The following is an 18,882-nucleotide window of genomic DNA, read 5'->3' on the forward strand; positions in this document are numbered from 1 at the left end:
CAGATCCAGATTCATCCAAATTCCCAAAGGTTCCTCTGCTTGAGTGTCTTGGACCTTCACGACTAGTTCCAAGTGCTCCCTCTTGCCTAGCTTCAGCTCCAAGGGTGGTCACCAAGGTAATTGCCCAACTGGAGCAGTGCTTAATTTGTGCCGGCGTTTGCCTGGGCTCAACACCGGGCACTAGTTTTGTAATATCTGCACATTTTTATAACCTTTCATCTCATGGTGGAGCTGTCTATTTAAATTTAAACAGAGAACATTAGCAGCGTATGTAATACTGCAATACATGGTTAAATAAATAATACCAGCATGCTTAGGAATACTTACAGTTTTGGGAGATTGAGATTACACCAAACAGTTACATTGGTCAGTCTGAGGAGTAGCATATAGCTGGCATTTGTAAGGACATTGGATACTGCAAGTTATAGGGCCTTCTGAAGTATATATGGGGCCCTTGCACTTATCTTTTCAAAAATCAAGCACTGCACTGGTTTGTCGCCTTCTTTTAGAGGGGATCCATGGCTTTCTGTATCTGGAAGACTAGCTAATTTCTGCTTCTCTTTCGAAGAAGTACATAGATGCCAAAAGAGTCTGCAAAATTCTCCAGAGCCCTGGATTTCTTCTGAACTTGGCCAAGTACCATATAGTTCACCACATTGGAGTAATTTTACACATAAACCTGTTTTGTGGTTTTCTTCCTAAATGAAAAAAGTACCTATTGATTATGGAGGAGAGACGCGGCATGGAAGTGGCAAGAAGGTACGTTTTTTAATTAAATTTTTTCATAGCTGCTTCCCTGCATCTTCCCGCATCCTCTCCCTACCTCACGAGTCCTCCCACCTTCTACCCACACCCCCCTACCGCTGATCCATGCCACCGCCGCACCTGTAAAAAGGGGAAAATGGCGGCTTCCCTTTGGGTGGTTCCTTGGGCCAAAGTACATCGGCAGTCCATCATGCATCAAATCCTATTACACTGGAAACTGAGCTTGGAGAAGTAGGAGGCTTGGATACCAGATCCCTTCAATGGTTATTAGACCCATGAAGTTTGAGCAAGGGGATAGTCCAGAGCAAGGCCGGACTGGCTGCACTGGCGTCTGGTGTTTCCCTGGGAGGTTGGAAGGTGCGGTGGAAGACAGTTTTGTTACTGGGGGCCGTTTTTGTAGCAGTGCAACAGTTTTAATAGCACTCGCTGCAGAGTTCCGTGCATATTGAGTAGTTTTCAGGCAACAATAAAAGTGTCAAGATAACTGGTGATTAATGTACCTGCTGGAGGGAGATGGGAGTTTTGTCTAGTGGCAGTTTTCACTCATCTAAGGTGGCGCAGAGGGTTAATATGACTGCTGCAAAGGATGTGCATCATGCAAGTCACAGAACAGTATTTTATGTGCATTGCTCAGTGGTTTACTGCTTTTGTCACAGAGACCCTTTTGTTACTTTATAGTTCATAAGTTACAATCATAATCTAGCACATGGTACCGGTTAGAAAGTTGCAAACTACATAGTACAGGTTAGAATGTTATGCCCCCCCCATCACCCCCCCCCACACCAGGAGTTTTTCATTATCCTAATGCTGCTAAAAGGGTTTGTTTGTTTAGAAATATATTCTTATTGTAATCCAGTGCATGTGTTAAATTGACTTTACTTGATACTGGATGTGAATTTTCAGGGCAAGCTCATTGTGCGGTGTCACATTTTATTTGCGCTTAACCTTCAATGTGGAATGTTGTCGTTGCATTTTGTTTCCATTGCAGGTGTGGACAAAGCCTCATCAGTTAGCATAGAAGAGCTTTGTTTTCATACGATAGCAAGGAATGAGAAGATGAAGTTTGGCAAAGAGAACCAAAAGTTAAAGTTAAAGTCCACATTTGTAAAGCGCACAATCACCCGTAAGGGTCTCTAGGCGCTGGGGGCCGTCGGCAAGATTAAGCGAGCTATTGCGCAGAGTCACATGGTGCTGGGCTAACCTGCCGTCGCAGCCGGGGATCGAACCGTGGTCCCCAGATTCCAGCGTCAGTCGCCCTGGCCGCGGCGCCACACCTCTCCCAGTAACAAGCTGGGAGATGAGTTCTCATGGAAGAGGAGAAGAAGAATGACCAAGGCCAAATGAAGTTTCAACTTAGCGATGTGGGAAAAGTGGTGGAAGTATCCCAATTTGAGTGTTGGAAGAATGGAAATGTAGTGGGATCGTCTACCTTGAATGCAAACTGATATTACATGCTGCGCTTAGTGAGTTAGAGCAAGAGACATCTTGAGAATTTGTAGGGTGCAGACATATACAGCTTTATGCTACCTGACCCATGCTTGGAGTATTTCAACCTAAGTCTCCAGCAGCTGACACCTTTCTTCACTAGAAACTAGAGTAGTTAGTCCTATTAGAGCAGTGTGAGGAAGAGAAGGAACTAATGCTTTCTTTTGAAAACTGATTGATGCAATTTAATTCACAATTCTTTTTCCTCATTTCTTGTTTAACTATAATCAAACTAGTTGTTTTCTTTCTTCTGTATATGGTGAATCTCTTCAGGAGATTTGGACACATTTTCTTTGTTCTGTACTTCTATAACCTTATGCTAAGGCTGGTATATGTAAACTTATTTATGAATTTTTGAGTAAAACTCTGACTAATCCCATATTCATTTGTGGTCTGGATTATTGTATGACCCAATTGGTTGCACTGTATTGCAGTGGCAGCTGCCACTAACAAAGGGTGGTTGGGCAGGTGGAGTCAGCACGGGGGGGTGGAGAGCGAGCACAGGATTGGGGGGATGGAGGATAGGCTATTAGTCATTTTTAAAAAACGTACCTGACGTCGCCAGCCGCCTCCCGTGCTGCGTTGCTTCTGCTTGCCTCTTCTTCCTGTGTCCCAGCAGCCCCTGGAACAGACTACCAGCCATTCCCTGTGCTGTAGAGTAGCACAGGGATTGGTCTAAGTAGGCAGGAAAGAGCCCTGCTCAGATCAGGAAGTCTGTTGGGGTTTCCTCAGCTACTAAATTCAGCCGGGCTGGAGAAACCGAAGTGTGCATGTGTGTTTTGGTCGGCCTGAGCCAGTCAGCCAAACACATATGAGCACTTAGGGAGTGCACATGCACTCCTCCTCCACCCTCCCAAGCCCGCCCCATTCATGCACAAGCTGGCAAATGAAAAATAAAACCATGCTAGAGCATCATTTTATTTTTTGTTTTCTGGCATGGCAGTGGGGCGACACTCCTCTGCCATTGCAAAGCAGCCGCCACTGCAATTTTGATGACTGATAGTGGTCTCCCTCTTACCTCTCATTCATCTAATAAAGACCATCTAGTTGAAGGTAAATGTTTAAATAGGCCCAAGCTCTCTCACCTCCTTTTCTCTGATTATTTCAGGACACAGTAGTCTTTCAGCTAGCTCTGTCTTTGGTGCCCAAGATTTCTTCAGAATGCTTCTTCTTACCAGTTTTTTTTAATTTGTTCCCTCTTCTGAGAAGATTGTTCTTCATGCTTTAGATGCACATAGGTTATTCCAATTTATCTGAAAGGACTTCTTCCTTTAGGGCAGTAGATTTGTGTTTGTCACTTATGGTTCAGCTAGCCATGGTCATTGTCCCACTATAGCACCTTTGAACCACTGGATTAAGTTTGCTTTTCAATCTCATATCAGGTGGCAGGGGTTGATTTGGCATCATCCAATTAGGATAGATCTACTAGAACAGCTTTTTCGTCTTAGGCAGCCTTTGAAGGTGCATCTGGTAAAGACATCTGTAATGCTTCCACCTGGACAGCTCTCCACACCTTCATGAATCATAATATGTGGAAGGTTGGGGCAAGGTTCCTGCTAATTTTGGTTCTTTGGTGTTGAGATCTGTATTGCTGGATTAGAAGACTGAGGTTTTTTTCTGCTTAATAATGTAATCACTGTGAGGTTATGCACTTTTTGGTCTTTGTTGTGGCCCATGTATGGCACTGATTACTGCGTGCGGACCCTCCTCTTTTCTGGCCTGAGTAGCTCTGTGACGTGAAAGGACTGGGATGAGGAAGATGGGTAAGGCGGTAATGGCGTAGTTACTTCCTAGTAACCTTCATCACTCCAACCACTAGTATTCCTTATCACAGTCCTTGAATATCTCCTCCTCGTTCCCATTTGGAAGTGTCAGCATTGTACATTAGTGCCTACACTGAGCGTAAGTGGCAGAAAGCGCTAAACAACCTACAGAATAAGGTAAGACATGAATGCTCCACTGGGCTGAGCCAAGCTGTGATTGACAAAGTCTGAAGCCAGAGTCTGAAAGAGGCTGATTGAAGGGTGTTATGAACAACAAGGGGACCCTTTTAGGTAGTTTGAGGACCTCGGGTAGTAATGATTATTCAAGAGAACAAAGGTCCTGAACTCATACAAATATGGTTAAGAGTAATAAGCATAGACTTAAATAAGAACTATGTTTTCTATCCAATGTCCAGCCGGACAGAGGAGATTTTTATTTTTAAGATAAACTAAGAATTCAAATGATTAAAGGGAACACAAATCAGAAACTGGGCACAAGCCTGTACCAAGTATGGAAGGGGTGAAGACAATACATGGGGAAAATGACAGGCAAACAGAGTGGAGCGAAAGGATGCTTACAAAACAATGCAAATCTTGTGTAAGCTAAACCTAACAGTAACTGCAATAATTAATACAAGAGAGAAAATGCAGTACTGTTAACACAGTCGACGTGACGTTTCGATCCCTATCTCCAATTATATACTGGGATCATCTTCAGGACTATATACATTACTATTGCCTGAGTTTTTTGGCCTTCTTTCAAAGGAAGGTACGGTCCATCGGCATCAAAATTCGAAGCCTCATGGAAAAGCGAATGTACCTGAATGGATACATCAAAAGACTATAAGGCTTCTTTTGAAGGGCAAAATTGTGCGGCAGGGCGTCAGTTGAGCGTTCCCGTAGTGTTGAAATGGACCTGTAGACTTTACAACGTGCCCCGTAAATGTTGAAGTTGGACTGGGTGGTGGGCTGCACGGTTCGGCTGCTAATTAGAGCAATCCGGGTGGTTGTTGGTCCTCAGAGGGACACCAGTGACGGGCTGCAGGGAATACCGTCCGGTATAGCGGGATAGCTGAAGATTGAAGGGGGCAGACTCTCAGCCTAGTTTACATATATTGTTTGCAATAGCAGCCCTATCAAAATCCAACCTTAAAAAATATACTTTGCTAAACAGGGAACATGCTCATAATGAGTTTGTTTTTTAGTAATAAACGTGCCTTGGAAATATGTGACGATTTCAATTCATCCTTAGAAATGTGATTAGGGAGATGCTCGGAAGAGGGAGACTGTGAAAGGGGGACAGAAGCGAGAGCTCACAGGAGCCAAGGAACCTGGGGTCCATGTGCTTTACCCAATCTGGGTCTATGGGGAAATGCACTCGTGCAGGACCACGGTTCTGCTCCCTGGATCTAGCAGGGAAGGCCTGGAATACTTACTTACTTACTTACTTACTTACCATGCATAAATGCGTTTTTTCCACCTTCTCCGTCAATAAGAAGCAAGAAAAGTGAATGTTTGTTTTCCTTGTAAGATGGTGGTGACTGACCACAGGGTAAGGAGGAGGCGCCTGCGCCTTTCAGTGGTAAAGAAAGGAACAGCCTATATCCACAGTGCGCTCAGTGCGACTTGGGAGGAACCTATTTGCGTTAGGGTGTAACAATATTAGCAGAAGAAAACTAACATTTGCCTCAACTATGTGCATTTCAAAAGTAGGATAAAAAAGCACTTGAACAGGGCGTCTAGGGGGCATGAAAACCCGGGCCACTATCTAACCAGGGCCCCACACTCCTTTAGCAAAAATGTATTTAAATATTGTTTTTATTGATGCTAGCCTGTCATCTTTATTAATATAGAGGGAGCTTATTTCGAAGTACCGCTAGATGGCACCAGATGCCGTGTATCCTCTTTTCCTGGATTACGCAGAAACAGATGCTTACGTCACCTGGCAAGCACAACACGGGGAGAAGCGTGCCGAGGACCCTGCATTACATTTTTGCCCCAGGCCTCGCAAAGACTATTGACCAGGGCCTTAGCTTGCCTTGGTCGCTAAAATGGTGTGGAGGGAGGGGATGAACTTCAGGTTTGCTGACAATCAGGCTAGCATAGAATCCTTAATTAAATACATGATTCAACGTGCTTATGCAGGGTGCATGAGCGGGGCCTAGAGGGAAGTGGAAAGAGAGAGGAATGCAGATTGCAGGCTTTAAGTGGAACAAAAAGAACTGGGGGGGGGGGGGGGGGTGTCTCAAAGGAGCGTGGTCGATCTAAGGGCGTGGATTAAAAACACCTAAACTAAAAATCTGTGCTTAGCATAGTGTGCCACCCCAATGGTATTTAGCTGCTTCTCTCATTGCATCCAGACATATAATACAACAAATAAGATTACACCTACAACAAGCCAGGTCTAGTGGCTTTTTCAATGGTTTATTAGTTGCAAAAACTATGGCTTCGTTGCATAGAATATTGAAAATGCTTCCGTTCTAAAATGTCGAGACTGAAAGTACTATAACGAGTCTCTTTGAAGTTACATCACAGGTAGTGAAGGCTGTCACTGCCGCAGAGTCAACGTTTGTTTTTCTCCCTGATGGGGACCGGCAGGACCCGGCTCACTTAAAGTAGGAGTACCGAGAGAGACAACACAATATTTTTTTAAATAACCAATATTTCTCTGGACTTTCAAAACAGAGAGGGAGCGTGTGTGAGTGTGTTTTGATCTGTGTGTACGTAAAATTTCCTGGTGAAATCTGACAGACATCTCACCATACCCGACTGAAAACACCTGTACCCAACTTTTTTTGGGAAAATGCATTTATTAGGGGGTTTAACACCCCAACTAGCCGCAAAGTTATGACCCTAGCTTCTGACTAGCCTGAAGTAGAACAAAGATTCTGGAAGGTAAGATGTTTTTATTATTTCACCATTTAACAATGATATATTAGGCAGGGGCCTCAAAGACAAATCTGTAATACAGCTTTAATGGATTTTTGTTTAGGTTTAAATCTTTTTAGTAGCACATTTACTGTAAAGGAAAAATCTGAGGCCTAAATATGTACAACCCCTCTGGTGACACTTACCATAAAGCCTAATAAAAAAAAAAATAGAGGGGCGTCCTCTACCATAAATGTGAAATATGCTTTTCCTCAGCATAGAAAAAAAGAAGCAAACGTGCGCAAAAGATTAATGTGGTAAACCATGCAGGGCAGGCCTAATTCCCTGCCAGGGACATGACAATGATGCCGCTAATGAAACACACAGACAGTTCCTTATACTTTTTGTGGATGGGCCACGAGCGGACCCAGTCCCCTTTATTGATACCGTGTGGCTGCTCCCGGCCATAGGGTCGCATGCTACATTGACGTGGGTCAGGGGTCATCCCTATAAGGCATATGGCGCAAAATATTCCATCTAGCGTTGGTCCACACTTAGTCCCCCTGCTGTGCTATTCGGGGTAGAAACACAAAGACACAGAGTCTCTGGATTGGAGTTCGATTTTCAATATTATATGCAAGCCATAGTTGCTGCTTATTTATTTCATGCAACTAACAACCATTGACAAAGCCAATAGTTCTGACTTGTTGTAGGTCTGATGTTACTTGTTGTGTCACATATCTGGATGTAATGACGGAAACAGCAAAATACATGTCGGGCGGCACACTATGCCAAGCACAGATTTTTAGAATACGTGTTCTTAAGCCATGCCCTTAATTACATTGTCAATATGTACTGGAGGGTGATCTATTTTATTTTAGTTTTTTTTGATTTTTTGAAAAAACATTCATCGTATTTAAAATATATGTCATCAGAAATGATCATCAAACAGTGATAGAATTACATGAAAAAATTACATAGGAACAATTCTGTGCTATAATAAACTGTACAAGTGCTCAAACGAAATATATGTGATTTGATACATACAACACGAAACAATACACAATCAAATACCTAATGATACATTCTCATTAGAAACCAGTCCTTTCTGTTGGATGTAAAAGACAAGCGGGCCTCAAATTATAGGTAAAAACTGCCTGTCTTACTAGAGCCTGGAATTAAGGAAACTAATTGGGGGGTTGCCCAACTGGGGAACACACAATGTGGATATAAACAACCCTAGTGGCACCCTTGTTATTTTTCAGGCTCTATGTCAACGCGTTTCGAACCACCACGTAAGTATGGGTTCTCCTCAGGACATGGACTGGACCGATGCCGAAACTGGAAGTGACTAGATGAGTCACTTGTAGATAGTTGCAATGTCACTCGGGCGGGTATAGCTCAGTAGGAGGTTGCAGTCTGATTGGAGGTCTCAATTGTGGCGTATTTCTCACTAGACTGGCGTGTGGACCGTGGAGGCAAATCAAGCACGGTCTCCTGACAAACGGCGGAACCAGACTGGGCTGGAGCCGGCCAGCTCAGTGGCGGCCGGCACGCGAACCCAGACGTCTCACAGTTGATGTCGGCGGGTAGTTATTTCCCAACGCCGCTGCAGAGTTCAATGAACAGATTGTCTTGACTGCTCGTGATTTTTGGGTTTATGAAGATTGGGGAAATAACTACCCGCCGACATCAACTGTGAGACGTCTGGGTTCGCGTGCCGGCCGCCACTGAGCTGGCCGGCTCCAGCCCAGTCTGGTTCCGCCGTTTGTCAGGAGACCGTGCTTGATTTGCCTCCACGGTCCACACGCCAGTCTAGTGAGAAATACGCCACAATTGAGACCTCCAATCAGACTGCAACCTCCTACTGAGCTATACCCGCCCGAGTGACATTGCAACTATCTACAAGTGACTCATCTAGTCACTTCCAGTTTCGGCATCGGTCCAGTCCATGTCCTGAGGAGAACCCATACTTACGTGGTGGTTCGAAACGCGTTGACATAGAGCCTGAAAAATAACAAGGGTGCCACTAGGGTTGTTTATATCCACATTGTGTGTTCCCCAGTTGGGCAACCCCCCAATTAGTTTCCTTAATTCCAGGCTCTAGTAAGACAGGCAGTTTTTACCTATAATTTGAGGCCCGCTTGTCTTTTACATCCAACAGAAAGGACTGGTTTCTAATGAGAATGTATCATTAGGTATTTGATTGTGTATTGTTTCGTGTTGTATGTATCAAATCACATATATTTCGTTTGAGCACTTGTACAGTTTATTATAGCACAGAATTGTTCCTATGTAATTTTTTCATGTAATTCTATCACTGTTTGATGATCATTTCTGATGACATATATTTTAAATACGATGAATGTTTTTTCAAAAAATCAAAAAAAACTAAAATAAAATAGATCACCCTCCAGTACATATTGACTGAGTGGGCTTATAAAATGAAAAAATAAAATCTGTCTGGCACCTTTTTTTGTTCAGAAGATTTGTGTGGTCCAAGCCAGTACAGATATAGGACCCAAACCTTTCCCTCCGACTTAATTACATTGGCCACACCCCTTTGAGAGACCCCCTAGTTTTTTCATCCCACTTAAAGCCCTGACCCTGGGTCAATTCCCTAAAATTCACTGTTGTCACAGCTGTCATAGGCATTGCCTTCGCCCCTTGTGGGTGTTGTAACCTTTTTAAACCATGAGACTTTTGCATTACTATATCAGTACCTCATCAGGCAGACCCTAGAATACCTTTTACTGCAGTCAAAATCTACAGCTCTCTCTTGTACGGTTTCCGGTCCTTCTACCCTGGCTGCCAGAGTCGAGGTTGACTTTAGGCCATGGTGTCTGGCAGCTTTCGTCTGTGGCTACTGTTGCCAGCACCTCAGCTTCCCTTGTTGGCATGTGGTAAAGTCTTTCTCCATGTCATCAGCTGTGGTTTGAAGTCCTGGTAGGTCAGTATCCACAGTTTTCCTCTCAGACGGGCTATTGTCTTTGCTGCTCCTTGATGACCAGTGTGAGCTAGCTCTGTTACTCTATTGTACAGATTTTGTTGGCATTACAATGCAGCACCCTCAAAGCAGCAGCCTGCCTGCGGTTACACTAAGCTCATTCCGCACCCTCCACGGGAGAGATAATCATTCTTTGTCAGGAATCATCCGCTGGTTGACATCCCTCAGGAATGTTTTCCACCTCCCTACTTGAAGGGTGGTGATGACCTTCTAGGCCACTTTGTTCATAAGAGTGACTTGGCTGATTTCTATGACAGTAAATGCCTTTGGACATGCAGTTTCACTCACTATCCACATTTTTGTCCCCAGTCACCAAGCTGGCATTGGCTTGGCTCCCTTCCTGGACCCCTGGATGCCAAGACAGAAAGCCTGCAGGGTTCTTTGCCCCAGGCCTGTATGCAATGTTGAATTGATACGGATGTAATTGTATTGCCCATTATTCGATAAGAGGGGAAGGACAAGGGGCAATTTCTCCAAACAGGGAAACCAGGTGCTGATGTTCAGTATTGGTTTTGAACTCACATCCTCAAAAGGTAAAGATGAAAGTGTCTGCAACCCCATTTTATCGCCAGGGCTTTCCTCTCAATCTGGGTGTATTGGGTTTCTGTGCGGGTGAGTGCCCAGCTGGCAAATGTGATAGGGGCAGATTTGCCTGACTCTCTCTCTTGGGTCAACACCAATCCACTATCCACCGACTGGCATCCACAATTAGTTCTGTTGCTTTTGCGGGGTTGAAATGTTTCATTGTGGCACCCTCAACCAGGGCTTGTTTTACAGATTCAAATGTCATGTCTTCTTTCTGACTCCATGCCCAATTCACATTTGTCTTAGTGCTCAGAGCTGCACTGACAACGTTGCAAGGCTGGGGATGAATGCAGCCACAGTATGTGGCCCTTCCCAGGAAGCAGTGAACCTCAGTGGCATCGCGAGGAGTGGGTCCTTGTGGATTGATTCTGACTTCCTAGGATATATTGTATGTCCATCCTTTGTAAATATATAGCAAAAGAACTCAAATCTGTGACTCAAAGAAGGAGTACTTTTCACAGTGTAGTGTAAAGCCAGCGTCGCTGAGTCAATGCAGTGTTGCCTGCAGCCAGTGGTGGTGTTCTTCAAGGGCTGCCCATATGAGAATATTGTCAAGAATATTCATGACTCCTCGTAGGCCAGAAAGTGTTTCCAGGCTGGAGTTCTGAAACATTTCAGCTGCGCAGGACATTTCAAAGTTCAGCCCTTTGTAGCGATGTAGGCCTAGGTGTGCCGAGAAGGTTGTGATATAGTGGCTCTTCTAGTCTAGCAGTAGCTGATGATTTCCTGTGTTAAGATCCAATTTGGATAACCATTTTGCTCCATTTAGGTCAGCAATATTTTCCATTGTAGAGGTGATGTGCCTCGCCCTTTTGATTGCTCTGTTGAGTAGACGTATGTCGATACATAGCCTCATTGTTCCTGGCTGTTTGGGCTTCTCGGCACTGACCATCAGGGTTACCCAAGGAGTGGGGCCAGATACCTTCTCAAGGACATCAAGCTGTTTGAGCTTCTCGATATCTTCTACCACTAGTGGCCGGAAGAGGTATGGCAGTCTGCAGTGCCGGAGTGCCATGGACTTCACAGACTTATCTATGTGTACCATCACAGGTGGTTTTTGAGCACCGAAGCCCTTAGAAAACCTTCAGAAATTGTACTAGGATATGATCTATCAGTGTGACTTGGAGGGCATGTACAAATAAATCTTGTCCAAGGTTTTCAACTGTGTGGCAGCCCAATAGCATCTCTGCCCCTTCTCAGGCAATGTGGAACCTGGCAAGTGTTTCTCTATCGCCGTTCTCTACCATCATATCTATCATGCCTGCTAGCAGGAGTGGTCATTGGCTGCTATACTTGTAGACTCTCATGTTGGTAGGTGACAGAACAGGCTTTAGTTTTGGACTGTTGCACTGCTTGCTACTCATGACATTCACTGATGCTCCTATGTCAATCAGTGATTTGATGGCTGTTCCTTTCACCACCTCCTTGCATCTTGGTTGCAGCCTTCTGCCACAGTTTACTGGTGCTGTGTATTATATTGGACACATGCCTTCATCCGAGAGGCTTTCCTCATGGTTGGAAGTGTGCCCATGCTCAGCACCATTAGGAGCTGCATTGGTCTATATTCTTAAGTGTGAGGTTCCAGACTTTTGTCACAGTGTGTCCTTCCTTCTCATTCCTTAATCGTTCTCTCCGCTCCAGCAGACCCATGCAGAATGTGTGATCTGCCTACAGCTGGAGAATGTCTTTCCCGGGGCGGGCCAGCCGTCTAGTGGGGGGTTCCTCCTTTGTGCACTTTCTACACTGGGCGTCGGTGTTGTGGCCTGGTACATCTCATTGTGGGTTGACTTTGTGACCCAATTAGCACTTCAGTCTTGATGGTCAGCAGGTTACCTGGTTGTGAGACAGACCAGCTGGTTGTGAAAGTCATTTTCATTTCTTCTGCGTGGGATGTGGACTGGTCATTCTTATGTGCGAAGATTAGAATGTTCTTGAGGCTTATTCCTGGCTGACACAGGATGAGACCTCTCAGCATTATTTATTCCCAGCCTTGTATAAGCTAGGCCTGAGCTGCTTTTGATTAATCCTCATCGGTGCACATACTTGCTTGCTCATGCAAGCATGCATAGACCATGTTGATGGATTCCCTTTCCCACTGCTTACCTTGCCACAGCTTAAAGTGTTGGAACTGTAGGTTGAGTTGGGGATCAAAGTGTGCATTCAGTGCTCTTAGAGCTGCGTCCTAGTCATTGTAAGCCCAGGTGTTGGTCATTGTAAGCCCAGGTGTTCGAATAGCTTGTATATCTCTTCCCCTGAGTAGTGGAGCAGCAAGGGGCTTTTATCGGTTCCTTTGGATCAGCATGGCGGAGCAGTGAATGGATCATCTAGCTTGCTGAACAATGGCTGTAGTGCAATGAGTGGATTATTAATATCCACTACACCTGTCGACCAAAGATCTGGTACTGAGAGATTGTCCCAAACACCCCCCCCCCCCCCCCAACCTCTTTGTTGCTGCATTGGCGTGATCGGCCATGTGTAGTGGCTAGGTTGCACTTGTCTGTTCTTTTTCTTCCCATACACAGAGTGTGGTGGGTGTTGCTCTGTGACAGCCAAATGGTTTGAGGCTTGGGGGGATGCTTGTGCTGGCAGAATGTTTTCTCTCTGTGCCCCTCACCTGGTCACGGCCTTCGGTGTTATCCTGCCATCAGTGGCCTCTTCCCGTGATGTAGTGCATAGGGCACTTGGCATAGTGGACTGGTGGTGGCATGGCAGTGCAAATGTCCCCTCTGGGACATCTGGAGTGAACTATTTGTGATTCACAGCTAGGCGCAAGTGCGGATATGGAAGGTGTAGTGGCAAGGTAGGAGATTTTCTGGGAGTACAGAATATTAGACATAGCTGAGGCCAGCAAACATCACTTTGAAATGATAGGTATTCGGTCTTGCTTCAAGTGTCTGGGGCCCAGGCAAGCACTGCCAAGAGGGAGCTGTTCAGGGAGTGAAACAGTCTTCACCCCTGGCAACAGAGGTGTGGCGGGTGTATGTTGCAACTCAAGATAACCCTAGCAGTCGGCTGGAAGGGATAGCTTTGCCTACTAAGGGGAAACCAAATACCACCTGGAGGGAACCAGCCTCGATCTGGAACCTGGCCTGCTCTGGGATTCAGTACACTACCTACCAGTAAATCAGACACCTCATGTTGGGCAAACCAGAACAACGGTGCTCTGGTGGGGACACTCTACACTTCCTTTGGGGACAATCAACCAGCTGAAAAAAGCGCATAGTACTTGAGGTGGCAATTCGCTGCGCTCTCCCATGCACAAACTTATAGACACCGGGTGGGAGCGACACGCAAGACACCACAGAGGGGACGATAGAGCAAAGGGGAGCTCAAACTGGCACATATGAGGGAAAAGAGTGCCCAACTAGGGGAAACCAGCCTCCACCATGGAATACATTACACACCAACAGGAGGGACCACTTTGTATATGGATTAACCAGTTGCCATCAGGGAGATCAGACAGTTCAAAGGAAGGAAACCAGCTATCACCCTGGCCTGGAATCTAGAAACCACACAGGAGGGTAACCACCCTATAAATGATCTGAAGCTGCCAACTTGGGGTGGAAACTAGCAGCTTGTTAGGAATGATCCAGCCACTCAAGTGGCACCCACTGGCAACCAACATCTGCCTGGCCAAAATAGACACCATCTAGTGAAGAAGTGAATGACAACACTACAAAGAATTATGCACCATCTATGGTAATTAAGCTGTCACTCAGAGAAAGCAATACATAGGCAAAGTACATTGCCTCAGTCTCTCCGTAATGCTAGTCATACGTCTCATCTTACTTGGCATAAGCCTTCTCCAGCAAGGCACACCAGAACTCGTTGGGATCAGTGGAGCTGCAGAAGAGCAGTCGGCCATTCCTAGTGGGGAGCCGGTCATCGATGACCACGTCCTGCCAGTTGCCAAACCTCCAGAAGCGGAAGTGGAAGATGCCAGCGTACTTCTCTGGCCGCTTGGGGTCCCAGTCCTGCTCCTTGTAGTTGGGAATCACCTGAGGGGGAGAGAAAGCAGTAATGGCATCAGCAGGCATGCGAATGGATGGTGGCAGAGCAGGTCTTCTATGGAGGGGAGAGGAGAGGAGAGGAGAGGAGAGGAGAGGAGAGGAGAGGAGAGGAGAGGAGAGGAGAGGAGAGGAGAGGAGAGGAGAGGAGAGGAGAGGAGAGGAGAGGAGAAGAGACATTTACTCCAGCAGCCAGTGAGATTCCAAGAAAGACAACAAAGGGTGGAGCCAGGGAGGGGTGGAGTCAAGAGTAAGCAAAAGGCACAGGCAGTAGACGTATGGAAAGCACACAAAAGGCCGCAGTTAGGACGAAGAAATTTGAGAAGAGCACAGGAACTGGTAGTCTGGAATTAGCATAGGGAATAGGCGTCAGAGGGGGATATAAGCAGAGCCTGCCAGTAAAGGCCATAGTCAGAGCAGTCAGGTAGGAACAGCGACACAAGTTCACAGGTTCTCACCTTCTTCCATACAGATGGCTCGGTGGCGAGACATGACGCTGCGGCCACCAGCCAGCAGTTGCCCAGACTACCCTGGTGCAGGTCGCGGGAGCTGATGCCATCCACAAACAGCTGCGGGTTGGCGCAGATCTCCTACAAAGAGAACAGTCAGTGAGAGTGGCATATAGTTATGGCTTGTGTAGCCTACCAATTGGTACCCATCATCTCCTTTGCTGCAGGTTGGTGATCTCCACCCCACCTGCCTGTGAGCGGCACCCTTTGCATGGTAGTGCAGGTCCCTGCACCCTCTGCACAGAGGCACCTATCACCTGCACAGCAACTCACCCTCTGTAGGCCTGCACCTATGACCTCCGCTACTCTTGCACTTGCCTCTAAGAAGGCCTCACAGCCATCATCTACAAGCTAGCATCATGTGGCCCTGATGAGTGTGCAGGAGTGGTGTTTCCGGATGCTCCAAACTCACATCTAACTCCTACTTCTGAGGTCATCTACATATTGAAGTCCATTTCTCATCTGACTAGAGGACCATGGAGGTGAGACATCGGTGTAAGAACCTACAGTAGAAGTTCTTCATGAGGGGAAGAGTCCCTGTGAACATTTGCTATCTAAACCAAATGCCTCGGATGTTCTGAGCCGAGGTGCTCTGGGTTTGCAAGAATTGCACATGTCAAGTCACTCCCAAGATTAATAATAGAAAGCAGGTTCAAGACTGAACTTTATAACACCAGGGCTGGAACCTAAGAACAGAACAATGGTATATTTATTTAGAAAGGTCCCAGATGTATGCACATGAAAGAAAATCATGCAGTACAATCTGCGTCCACACAATAGAGTGGAAAGTAGGAGAAAGGGTGTTCCTTTAGTTTTTGTTTGTTGAAAGGGAGGCTCTCCTTTGGACCTGCTTAGTAAAGGTCCAGTGACTGATTAACAATTTTTCCAGAAAAAAGCCAGCACATGTGTACTCTGGGGAGTTGCAGAAGAACTCTTTGCTGCTCCTGGAACTCAGTCGTGGCTCACATGACTCGCGGGTGGGTGGTTCGCATGAGATTTTTTTAAAAAAACTCACCTTACTGGGTCCCGCGCCACATCCCCTGCTGGCCAGGTCCTACGTTTTCTGCTTCTTTCCTGCTTTTCTGCCTCCGGAATGAACATGAAGCAGGCAGCCTCCCTCCCCTAAGCCAATCACAACGCTGCAATGTCAGCATTGTGATTGGTGGGGCAAGGGCCCAACTGGGCGCCTATGGTGAGGCCATTTTCTCTATGTAGGCCGAGACTACATAGAGAAAATGCAGAGTGCGCATGACTGGTTTGGTCGGCCTCAGAGGGCCGACCAAACAGTCCGGGCCCACAGCATTGGGCAAGCCACACCTCTCTGACCCACCCGCCTGCCTGCCCCCAACCAGGCATACCCTGAGAAGCAGAAACATAAAATGGTATTTAAAATACCATTTTATGTTTCTGCTTCTCGCACTGCGAGAAAGCAGTGGGGCGACGCTCCTCCACCCTAATGGAGGAGCCGCCCCTGCTGGAACTGACAGTTACAATATTTACCTCTTATTTTGTTCTCTGGATAAGCCAATTTATATACTATGGTGATACTTTCAATAGATAACTTGCTTTGTCATTCTCTGATGTTTTCCACTGAAATCCATCCCTTCAACCCGTGCGTAAGACCCATGCATAGGGGCTTGATACTGAAGTTCTTGTGCTCAACACGCAGACTGCACATCCCATCCGCCAGAGCAAAGTGCTATTCCAACACCATCAATGCAGTCAACAACAGAAGCAGACCACTGCTCAAGACAAGCACTGCATAAATCCCCTGCCAGACCAACCTGTTCCTCACTCCACAGAAAAGTGCAATGCCATTAAACTCTTCTTCAGTGAAAAAATAGATAAGAGCCATCGACAACACCAAGACTGCTTCATTTCCTACACTCACTCCTTCCTGGAGAATCCTACAGTGGGCAGCCTTCAAAGCCCTGTCTCTCCCAGATCTCACGGATGTACTGAACCCCCTCGAAGCCACTCACCTACCATTCATCAGCAAGTTCACTGAAATACCAGTCTATGCTTAGCTTCACTATAACGCAAAACCAAAGGGTATGATGGATGGAGTGGTGAACATTGCAAGCACTCACCCCCGGTCAACTGATCTGGGTTTAATCCATCATCATTCTTTAGCTCACTTCGCCACCCCAGTTCAGACACGTGCCTCATGGGAACAGTTCAGCCCGAACTACCAAGCCACGTCTTCCCTGGACCGGAAACAAGCATCCTGGGACCGGTTTCTGGCTAATCAGCCATCATCAGCCAGGCTAGCTTGAATCCAGTGGCAAAGTGAGCAAGGGACCCACGTCTTGGCATACCCTGCCAACTTAGGGCGAACAAAGCAAAACCAAAGGGGATGATGGACGGAGTGTTGAACATTGCAAGCACTCACCCCCAGTCACTATAACATCAATGCTAGCCATCTCCTATATGACTACCAGTCTGGCTTCAGGACATGCTGTAGCATAAAAACTGCTACCTTATACATCATAGACGATGCCCTCTTGACCACAGATGAAGAGGACCACTGCCTCCTGATATTGCTGGACCTGTGTCTTCGACACAGTTGACAAGTCCACCTTCATAGGCACCCTGGAGTCTCAACCGGAAGTCACCGTCCATGTCCTTTACTGGTTCTTCTCATACTTTCCAACCAACATCAATTTGTTCACCAGGGCACCTCCAGGTCCCAACTGATCCCCATCACCTGTGGCCTCTCTCAGTGCTCCATAAGCCTCCTTACATGGAGTCACTTGGTGCTCAACTCACACAAAACAGCATCAAGATTCACCAATGTGCCGATGACACAAAACTCTACTTGAAAGTCTCCTGTGCTTTAGACATACAACGCCTCAAACACAGCTTCAACATCACCCGGATCTGGATGTCCAGCGCTCACCTGAAGCTCAAACTAACCAAGGCAGAATCCCTGTTGTTTGGAAAGAACATCAAACAGGATGCAGTACAAACCTGGCTCAATGACATGAACCTGGACGCAGGCGCGGTTCGTCCATTGGGGCGTGGGGGCGTAGCCCCCCTGCCCGACGCCGCCCGCAGCTCCCTCATGACAATCATGTCAATGAATCAACATGACGTCAGACCGCCGGGCGGGCGTCATGTTGATTCATTGACATGTTTTTACGGACGGCAACACAAGTACGCATGCGTGGGGGCGGAGGGTGATTTTTTACCCGTGCCCACGCATGCGCAATTGTGTTTTGGCGGCGTTGCGCATGCCCATCAGGAGCCCTAATGGGCGTGCTGCGGGCGAGAGGGTACCTGTGCCCCTGGCGCCAGGATTGGCCAGGGGCGCTGTGAGCCTGTGAAGTGTGCGGGACCGGCAGCAAGGTAAGAGTGTGTGTTTTTCGGTGTTCCAGTAAACTAGCTTGCACAAATGACTTGAGATAGTTCAGTGTGTTAATGATGTATGGATGCAGGATGGGTGGGTGGATGTATGGGTGGCTGCATGATTGATGTATGGATGGATGCATGCATGATGGGTGGATGCATGATGGATGGATGGATGGGTGGATGCATGAATGACTGATGTATGGATGTATGGATGCAGGATGGGTGGGTGGATGGATGGGTGGATGCATGAATGATGTATGGATGTATGGATGGATGCATGGATGCATGCATGATGGGTGGATGCATGATGGATGGATGGATGGATGCATGAATGATGTATGGATGCAAGGATGGGTGGATGCATGATGGATGGATGGATGGGTGGGTGGATGTATGAATGATATATGGATGCATGCATGCATGATGGGTGGATGCATGATGGATGGATGGGTGGATGCATGAATGAATGATGTATGGATGCAGGGTGGGTGGATGGATGGGTGGATGGGTGGGTGGGTGAATGAATGATGTATGGATGCAGG

General features: G+C 46.6%; 1 protein-coding gene across 2 annotated transcripts in view; it reads right to left on the bottom strand.

Annotated features, from left to right (window-relative positions):
• LOC144799820 (calpain-5-like) overlaps positions 1-18,882 on the bottom strand; it is a 127,915-nt gene that overhangs the window by 66,222 nt on the left and 42,811 nt on the right. For both annotated transcript variants that reach the window (XM_078671391.1, XM_078671392.1), the window contains exons 3-4: positions 14,939-15,070; positions 14,263-14,471 (exon numbers count right to left, since the gene is read on the bottom strand). In XM_078671391.1, coding sequence (XP_078527517.1) covers positions 14,263-14,471; positions 14,939-15,070 — 341 coding nt within the window. The remainder of the gene's footprint in view (positions 1-14,262; positions 14,472-14,938; positions 15,071-18,882) is intronic.

The sequence above is a fragment of the Lissotriton helveticus genome, chromosome 12 (genome assembly GCF_964261635.1).
Source record: "Lissotriton helveticus chromosome 12, aLisHel1.1, whole genome shotgun sequence".
NCBI classification, from domain to species: Eukaryota; Metazoa; Chordata; class Amphibia; order Caudata; family Salamandridae; genus Lissotriton; species Lissotriton helveticus.